The sequence below is a fragment of the Macrobrachium rosenbergii genome, chromosome 26 (assembly GCF_040412425.1).
Source record: "Macrobrachium rosenbergii isolate ZJJX-2024 chromosome 26, ASM4041242v1, whole genome shotgun sequence".
Classification (NCBI taxonomy): Eukaryota; Metazoa; Arthropoda; class Malacostraca; order Decapoda; family Palaemonidae; genus Macrobrachium; species Macrobrachium rosenbergii.
Genome location: NC_089766.1, coordinates 4058508 through 4068507, shown reverse-complemented (window position 1 = coordinate 4068507; position 10000 = coordinate 4058508). Strand labels below are relative to the sequence as shown.

Genomic DNA, 10000 nt, shown 5'->3' with positions numbered 1-10000 from the left:
CATGTATCTAACAAGTCACCAAACACATGTATCCAACAAATCACCAACCAAATGTGTCTGACAAGTCACCAACCGCATGTATCCAACAAGTCACCAACCACATGTATCAACCAAATTACCAACCACATGTATCCAACAAATCACCAACCACATGTGTCTAACAAATCACCAACCACATGTATCCAACAAGTCACCAAATGCACGTATCCAACAAGTCACCAACCACATGTATCCAACAAGTCACCAACCAGATGTATTCAACAAATCGCCAACCACATGTATCCAACAAATCACCAACTGCATGTATCCAACAAGTCACCAACCGCATGTATCCAACAAATCACCAACCACAAGCATCCAACAAGTCACCAACAGCAGATTATCCAACAAGTCACCACAATAAGAGCACACCGCATGTCTTGAACAAGTCGGTCCACAAGTCACCAGATACTCCCAAGTCTCACATGCGTAACAGGAGGACCTCCCGGGTCCTGAAAGTCTTCAAAACAATTCAACTCAAAGCTCGGTTAGTCGTCAAAATCAGCCCCAAACAAACAGACGAATCAAAGTGAAACCGCAACAATGTCGGGGTAATATATTGTTTCAGTTTCATTTCAAACGGACCGACATAAAAAGGTTATTTCTTTGGAAAGTATGATTCCAGTGAATAGGATTGAATGGGTGAAGAGTTAAAAAAAAATTACAAAAAGAGGACGAGAGTAACAAATGAAATTTAATCAGGATATATATATATATATATATATATATATATATATATATATATATATATATATATATATATATATATGTGTGTGTGTGTGTGTGTGTGTGTGTGTGTGTGTGTATACATACATATATTTAGATATTTGTAATCGCATATGTATAAATATAAATTTCTATATAATCAACATACACAGAAATAAAACCAGTAAATCTATGTATTTATAAAACAAACACGAAAAACAAAAACAAACAATGGAAAACTCCAAACAAGCTACCAGACACCAAACAATACCATTACCATCCCACCCCGCCCAGCGGATCGACTCAACGCAGACAAAAAAAAAAAAAAAAACCTCCCTTTATTAATACGCAGCAAATATAGGCTTCACCATTACACGGGGCGCACAAGAACGCTTCTCAGTAACTTCGTTCCCTCTTTGGCTCTTCATGAATACCCTCAGATTGCATAACGAGTAAAAAGGGGAGATTCCACATGCACGAGGGGAAAAAAGATTATATATTTATGACTTTTGCATTACATCATCGAGTATGCACTGCTAAGCTTTGACTGACAGGTATGCGATAGTTTTTTTCAACGTCTCTCTCTCTCTCTCTCTCTCTCTCTCTCTCTCTCTCTCTCTCTCTCTCTCTCTCTCTCTCTCTCTCTCTGTATAATGTGTGTGTGTGTGTGTATTTACATATGTATAAATTAACTAAAACATACATATACATTCATACAAATATATTGTATATATATATATATAGTCAATTTATTTTTTATTTACTGAGAGAGAGAGAGAGAGAGAGAGAGAGAGAGAGAGAGAGAGAGAGAGAGAGAGAGAGAGAGAGAGAGAGAGGCAAGTAAACCAAATTACAATTTTTTAAACATTATAGTATCATAAATTTATCATGACGTTCAATTACAGATTATGAAAATATATAAAGCCAATATTAAAAAACCCGAGGCTTTTCCCTAAATACAAAATGAATTGATAATACTATTCAAAAAATATTAAATATATATATTTGAACAGAGTGCATGTTGACAATATCAAACCTGCTGACGACTCATAGGAGTAATTATATACATAATAAATAAGACTAACGTATAATCATAGGCTAACAATAACGATTCTAAAACCGTCATAGATACCACAAAGAAACAAGTAAAAAATGGGCAGAAGTTTCTTCGGCGCAATCGAGTTTTCTGTACAGCCGCTACATCGTATAATCAAGGCCACTGAAAATAGCTCTACCTTTCGGTGGTCTCGGTATAATGTTGTATGAGCCGCGGCCCATGCTACTTTAACCACGGCTCAGTGGTGGCCTATCCTATATCGTTGCCATATGCACGATTATGGCTAACTTTAACCTTAAATAAAATCAAAACTACTGAGGCTAGAGGGCTGCAATTTGGTATGTTTGATGATTGGAGGGTGGATGATCAACATACCAATTTGCAGCCCTCCAGCCTCAGTAGTTTTTGAAATCTGAGGGCGGACGGAAAAAGTGAGGACAGATAAAGTGCGGACGGACAGACAAAGCCCTCACAATAGTTTTCTTTTCCAGAAAATTAAAAATCACAACCCGAATAACAAATAACAATCGTAATAACGACGGCTATAACAGAAACGATAAGATGACAAACGAAATCCGACTTCTCTCTCTCTCTCTCTCTCTCTCTCTCTCTCTCTCTCTCTCTCTCTCTCTCTCTCCCCATAAAAATAGAAACAAAAGACAAAAGGAAAGATCAAACAAAAGCTATTGCCTTCACAAAGGGCAGGTGGAAAGCGACGCTTCCGCGCGCCAGCAGATAGCAGATAGCAGATAGCAGGTAGCAGTAAATAGCCAGCAGAGAGAGAGAGAGAGAGAGAGAGAGAGAGAGAGCAGAGGCGCTGCGTGCAACAAGCAGCAGAAAGGAGCAGCCAGAAAGCAGCATATGACAAGCAAGCATACGACAGAAAGCAGCAGCCACGAAGCAGCACACAGTACACAAGCATTCAGAAGGAAGCATCAAGCATAAAGCAGCACACGAAGAACAAGCACATGACAGAAAGCAGCAAGACACAACGCAGCGCACAGCAACACAGCATACAGCAGAGAGCAGCACACAACAGAAAGCAGCAGACACAAAGCAGCGTACTACAAGCAAGCACACAACAGAAAGCAGCAGACACAAATGACGAGCAAGCACACAACAGAAAGCAGCAGAGCCAGCGTACTGCAAGCAAGCACACAACAGAAAGCAGCAGACGCAAAGCAGCGTACTGCAAGCAAGCACACAACAGAAAGCAGCAGACACAAAGCAGCACTGCAACGCACACAACAGAAAGCAGCAGACGCAAAGAGCGTACTGCAAGCAAGCACACAACAAGCAGCAGACACAAAGCAGCACACACAACAGAAAGCAGCAGACACAAAGCAGCGTACTGCAAGCAAGCACACAACAGAAAGCAGCAGACACAAAGCAGCGTACTGCAAGCAAGCACACAACAGAAAGCAGCAGACACAAAGCAGCGTACTACAAGCAAGCACACAACAGAAAGCAGCAGACACAAAGCAGCGTACTGCAAGCAAGCACACAACAGAAAACAGCAGACACAAAGCAGCGTACTGCAAGCAAGCACACAACAGAAAGCAGCAGACACAAAGCAGCGTACTGCAAGCAAGCACACAACAGAAAGCAGCAGACGCAAAGCAGCGTACTGCAAGCAAGCACACAACAGAAAGCAGCAGATACAAAGCAGCGTACTGCAAGCAAAACACAACAGAAAGCAAGACACAAAGCAGCGCAGCAACACACAACAGAAAGCAGCAGCAGCGTACTGCAAGCAGCACACAACAGAAAGCAGCAGACACAAAGCAGCGTACTGCAAGCAAGCACACAACAGAAAGCAGCAGACAAAGCAGCGTACTGCAAGCAAGCACACAACAGAGAAAGCAGCAGACACAAACAGCGTACTGCAGCAAGCAACAACAGAAAGCAGCAGACGCAAAGCAGCGTACTGCAAGCAAGCACACAACAGAAAGCAGCAGACACAAAGCAGCGTACTGCAAGCAAGCACACAACAGAAAGCAGCAGACGCAAAAAGCAAGCAACAACAGAAAGCAGCAGACACAAAGCAGCGTACTGCAAGCAAGCACACAACAGAAAGCAGCAGACACAAAGCAGCGTACTGCAAGCAAGCACACAAGAGAAAACCGCCCACATTAAACAAACCAGTCACCAAAAGGCAGCAAGAACAGCAAAACAGCAAAACAGCATCCAAGCTCCAGCTTATCAGGCAGCTGCAGCTGCAGAAACAGCAGCAAGCAGCAGCGAGAAGCAAGCAGTAGTAGCCACGGCAATTTGGAAACTCCAGTACTCTGAAGCAATCACTTCAGTTCTATCCTCTTAAAGTAGAGAGAGAGAGTCTGGAGCAACTGCCATTGTTCGGCATCATTGAGTTCATTGATGGCGATAACACAAGTAACACACCAACCAGTGTTGGAGTAATTGCCTCCGTTTGCAACTAATGGCAATATCTATGAAAAGGGGAAGAGAGAGAGAGAGAGAGAGAGAGAGAGAGAGAGAGAGAGAGTCCCAGACAACAAACCAAGGCTCCTAATTGACATCACATTAGATACACAAAGTTAGAACACTCCCGTTGTGGAGGTGATATATCGGAGTTGATATATCAAGTTTCTCAGTTGCACAAGGAGTTGAATGTTCAGTTGCGTAACGAGTAAACAAAGGCTTAATCTAAGTTACGCAATGAAGGAGTAAAGTCTCAAAGTCTTATTTTAAGTTACGCAATGAGGGAAAACAGTCCTAGGATCTGGCATCATCATTCGTCTTCTTCTTCTTCTTCTGCCGGGGACTCGCTTTGAAATTCAGGTCTTATTTACAGTCAAATCTTGAGCTGCGGATTAGGATAGGTCGTCTTTAAAGTGCGTGTGTGCGTGTGGGGGGGAGAGAGAGAGAGAGAGAGAGAGAGAGAGAGAGAGAGAGAGAGAGAGAGAGAGAGAGAGATTTCCCTAGTTTAACAAGAAGTAAGAGAGAAATATGGAGAAAGCAGTTAATTTTCATAGCATATCTGTACACGCGATTTCAATAAACTTTTATAGTAAAGAGAGAGAGAGAGAGAGAGAGAGAGAGAGAGAGAGAGAGAGAGAGAGAGAGAGAGAGAGTCTTCACTAGTTTATTAAGAAGAGAGAGAGAGAGAGGGTAAGCGAGAAAGCAGTTAATTTTCACAGAGCATCTCAGTGAGACATAAATAAACTTGATATTTTAATATAACATCAGAAGGAGAGAGAGAGAGAGAGAGAGAGAGAGAGAGAGAGAGAGAGAGAGAGAGAGAGAAAAGAGTCTTCATTAGAGTTTTATCTGGGAATTTCAGTTGGGTTGTGTTACCTTCCGGAATGACACTTCTGGAATCCTCTCCGGGATGTACTAATTGGAATCGGGAATGGAATTCCCTTTTTCCTTACAAATTCCAACTCCTTTCATAGACTGGCGTTGTATCGCTTCATCGTGGACTCTTCATAACCCCGACACGAGAGAGAGAGAGAGAGAGAGAGAGAGAGAGAGAGAGAGAGAGAGAGAGAGAGAGAGAGAGAATATCTGACCTCATGAAAACGGTGCATAGCCGAATTCACACGCACACACACATACATGTATATATAATTATATATAATTATGTATATATAAAATAATATATATACAGTATATATATTTTATATATATATATCTTGGGAAAATAATATAATTTGAGCCTACAATTAACATAATTCATCCTTTGCAGTTTTATTCCCTAAATGCACAAATTACAAACCCAACACTATGAAAATTATCTTTAATTAAAAATAATAACTATGCAACCTAACTAAAATCTCCTGGCAACCATATTAATCACTACCATTTCCTCTAACTATCAGTACTATATTTTGTCTACCACGCCAAGGCCTACCATAATACTCCCTCTTCCTTCCGAGGTCAAAAAGGGTCACACCCCCACCCTCCCCCACCACAGATTTTGTAATATTCATTTAAAAACGATTATACACACACCTTTGATTCCAGGTGCAATTTCGGAATCTATACCCACGCGGCTGTATGTATATATATTCTCAATTTCAATTCCCTCCCCCCCCCTCCCTCCCTCGGTGGGGTAACAAGCAATTTACTTTTGGCCAATCAAATATCAATTCTAGGACTATTTACACATCTATTCCAAACCTCACACCCCTCACGTCTAGATGCAAAGGAAACTCTGTGTAGGCTTTTTCGCGTTTTAGGTGACACAGAATTCGAGCTTAAATTTTGCGTTTGGGAGAATCTGAATTTCAATTTGCGACATAATCCTTCATATACTTTTCGCATGACGTTGGGGAATCGTGTGGGAGTTATTGTTTGGTATACTTTCTCGCGTTTTTATCAGTTTTCTGTAAAGGAAAACTATTGTGATGGCTTTGTCTGTCCGTCCTCAGATCTTAAAAACTACTGAGGCTAGAGGGCTGCAAATTGGTATGTTGGTCATCCACACTCCAATCATCAAACATACCAAGTTGCAGCCCTCTAGCCTCAGTAGTTTTTATTTTTATTTAAGGTTAAATTTAACCATAATCTCAAAGTGGTTAAAGTTTCATGGGCCGCGGTTCATACAACATTATACCAAGACCACCTAAAAACAGTTTCAGTGGTCTTGATTATGCGATGTACAGAAAACTCGATTGCGCCGAAGAAACTTCGGCGCATTTTTTACTCGTTATATTGTATGTCTGGAGTATCTTACAAACTTCGATTGGTTTTTCGAGATTGGTTTTATAACGATATATATATATATATATATATATATATATATATATATATATATATATATATATATATAATATATATATATATATATATATATATATATATATATATATATATATATATATTTTAATTTATATCATAAATATTGGTATATCCAAGGACTCATATATATATATGAACAGCGACCCAGTACAATTACTCTCTCTCTCTCTCTCTCTCTCTCTCTCTCTCTCTCTCTCTCTCTCTCTCTCTCTCTCTCTTTGACATCAACGACCAGGGAAGAGAGGACGCCAGTCTGACATTCCCTAAAATGAGTGGGAACACAAAATGTTGAACAACTGCAGCCCTAACTTTTTAAAGCAGGTTAATTTTCACCTTAGTCTATTTGGTTTCTCACTGAGTTAATTACTGAACCCCGGTAGCTGGTAAGTGCATCCTATTAAGCCAGAGAACATGTCAGGAGCTGGGAATTTACACACACACACACACACACACACACATATATATATATATCTTCTTATATATTACACATATAGTTACATATATACATATCTTTATCTATATACAGTATATATACATACATATATATATATATATATATATATATATATATATATATATATATATATATATATATATATATATACATATATATAATATATATACATATATACATATCTATCTATATATATATCTATCTATATATATATATATATATATATATATATATATATATATATATATATATATATATATATATATATATATATTCATATGTATATATATATTCAACCACAGTACATGAAAAGAGACGATATCCTTTTCATATCTATAAGCATATATACACAACAACATTTACAATTACGTTTAACGTAAATACAAACACCACGCTTTCGTGTATGTGTATGCGCGCTTGTGTGTGTATGTGTGTATGGACAAGCACATACAAACATCTCACACACAAAACAAACAAATTAATCATACCTGCCCCTCCTGTAGCACTAAATACTATTAAGCTTAAAGGCCCTTATATATAAGCCGAAATATCAGTACCCAGAGAGCATACGAGCCTTTAGACTCTCTCTCTCTCTCTCTCTCTCTCTCTCTCTCTCTCTCTCTCTCTCTCTCTCTCTCTCAGGAAATGGCCTTGGAGGGGAGGAAGGAGGAAGTGGGAGGGGAAGGAGAGAGGGGAATAGGAAGGGGGAGGGGTTAAGCTACAGGTACACCAGGTGACAGGACGCTGAGTGAGTTCATGGAAGAGAGGTCTTGAAGAGAATGTTGGAGGGGGGGGGAGGGGAATGGAAGGGGAAGGGGAAGGGGAGAGGGGGAGAGTCCCCCAAAAGAGCAGGAAATTGCGAACTCAGCCCTGGGAGCCGAGGATTCGACCCCCCGTCACAAATACCGAATTTTGAAGGGGGCCCATTCAACCTGAAGGAGTTTATTTTTTTTTTTCTCTCCCGAATTCGCTTTCTTGAATTTTTCTTTCCATTTTGAATAGAATCCTGCCTCTCTCTCGCTTTCTTTTCTATTTCATTTTACTACTATTTTCCCAAATTCATTTTTTATTATTACTTGCCTCCTATTCCTCAAATCACCGGGAACTTAAATTCGCTTTCTTTAATTTTTTCTTTCCCTTCTGAATAGAATCCTGCTTCCCAGTCACTTGTTCTAACGTATTTTACTTATATTTTTCCAAATTCATTCTATTCTTACTTGCCTCCTATTTCCAAAAATCAACGGGAGCTTTCATTTTAGGTTTCAGGTCCCGGAATGTAGAAAAGAATTCTGGTGAAATTATTTTATATATCCACTGAGCAATTTTTTCCAGAATTGTTCCAGAACACTACGTGTTTAGTTCCAGTTTCAGGGTAAGGCATTTTCCATATCCTTTTCAATGAAAATAAATTATTTCGGTACTACATACATATGAAATAGCAGCTGGTTTTTACATATAAGACACACTACTTACCTGAAGACTTGTCAAAAGAAGCAGTTCTATTTCGATACGATAGATATATATTAATATCTGTTTATTAATATTCATCTATTGCCACACATACCTGGAAAAGAAAGAGAGAAATGTTAAAATACTGAAACGTTAAAATAGTATATAATGTTTACTCTTACAAAATTTACTAATGAAACATATCTGAATATTCCCCCCCCCCCAGTTATATTACAAACATAAAGTCTTGTTATCTACTTAACTATGACACAACTAAGTAATATTATCATATATTTTGTACATTATATTTTGTAACACACTTTTTTATATACAGTAATAACTCTGTTTTGTACTTATCTTTTTTTTAATTACTGATAATCCTGAATTATCCTTTCTATGCTTTTCTGTGGAATTACATGGCTCACGACAAACTCGGCAAGTTTTTAGGCAAGTTTATTTTATTTATTTATTTATCTTTTTGTTTATTTATTTATTTGTCAATTTATTTATTATGTATCTTCTATTCATTTACTTATCTATCTATAATAGTTAGTCACTTGTCTATCTATATATTCATTTATTAATTAACCTACCCATTTATTCATTTGCTATAGGTACTACCTATTCACATATCTAATTATTCATTTATTAATTAATCTATTCATTCATTTTCTATGTGTAATACCTATTCACATATCTATCTATTTATTCATTAATTAATCTACCTATTTATTCATTTTCTATACTATTAATATCTACCTGTTCGGATTAATTATACCTATTTATCTATCTAATACCTGTTCACATATTTTATTATTTTTATTAATTACCCTACCTATTAAATCATTTTCTATATGTAACACCTGTTCACATATCTATCTATTTATTTCATTTATTAATTAATCTACCTATTTTTTTCATTTTCTATCAGTAATACCCATTCATTCATCCATCTATTGATTCACTTATTAATTAATTTATTTTCTCGAAAGGAGGTCCCACGGACTTAATGAACGTCCGGACCCCGCAGTACATCATCTCCAAGTGATTACAAAGTCAGGCCCGAATGGCTTTCGGATACTCGAAAACAATGGGATTATCGGTGAAAGGTGATATAAGGTGTGTCGGGTTCCTGGAAGGCTCGTGGGAGTGTGGCTATTTAATTTTTTGTTACTTTTCCCCCTTTTCGAAAGTTTGGAATAGAAAGAAGGGCGTGGTTTTTCCATTTTCAAAATTTGGGAAAAAAAATTTTTTTGTTACTGCTTTGCCGTGGGTACTGTTATGATTTTTTGTGAGTAATGTTATCATGATTTAATTTGAGTACTGTTATCACGATTTATTTGAGTACTGTTATCGTGCTTTTTATTATTAGCTTTATAATCACACAGTTTGCATCAAGAGTCTGGTCCAGTTAACAGTCTAGCAGCTTTCAATTAATTAACGATATTTGAGTCCTTCAACAATTTACAAAAAGTCATATTAATAAACACTGTTTTTCAAACACTTTCTTCCAAAAAGATAAAATATTTAAATCA

General features: G+C 37.7%; 2 protein-coding genes across 2 annotated transcripts in view; one reads left to right on the top strand and one right to left on the bottom strand.

The window, feature by feature from the left end:
• Positions 1–10000, bottom strand: part of LOC136852943 (transient receptor potential-gamma protein-like) — a 698042-nt gene that overhangs the window by 481583 nt on the left and 206459 nt on the right. The window lies entirely within an intron of this gene.
• On the top strand, positions 2770–4059 carry LOC136852681 (micronuclear linker histone polyprotein-like). Its single transcript, XM_067127593.1, has one exon. It carries the CDS (start codon positions 2770–2772, stop codon positions 4057–4059), a length of 1290 nt encoding a protein of 429 aa, XP_066983694.1.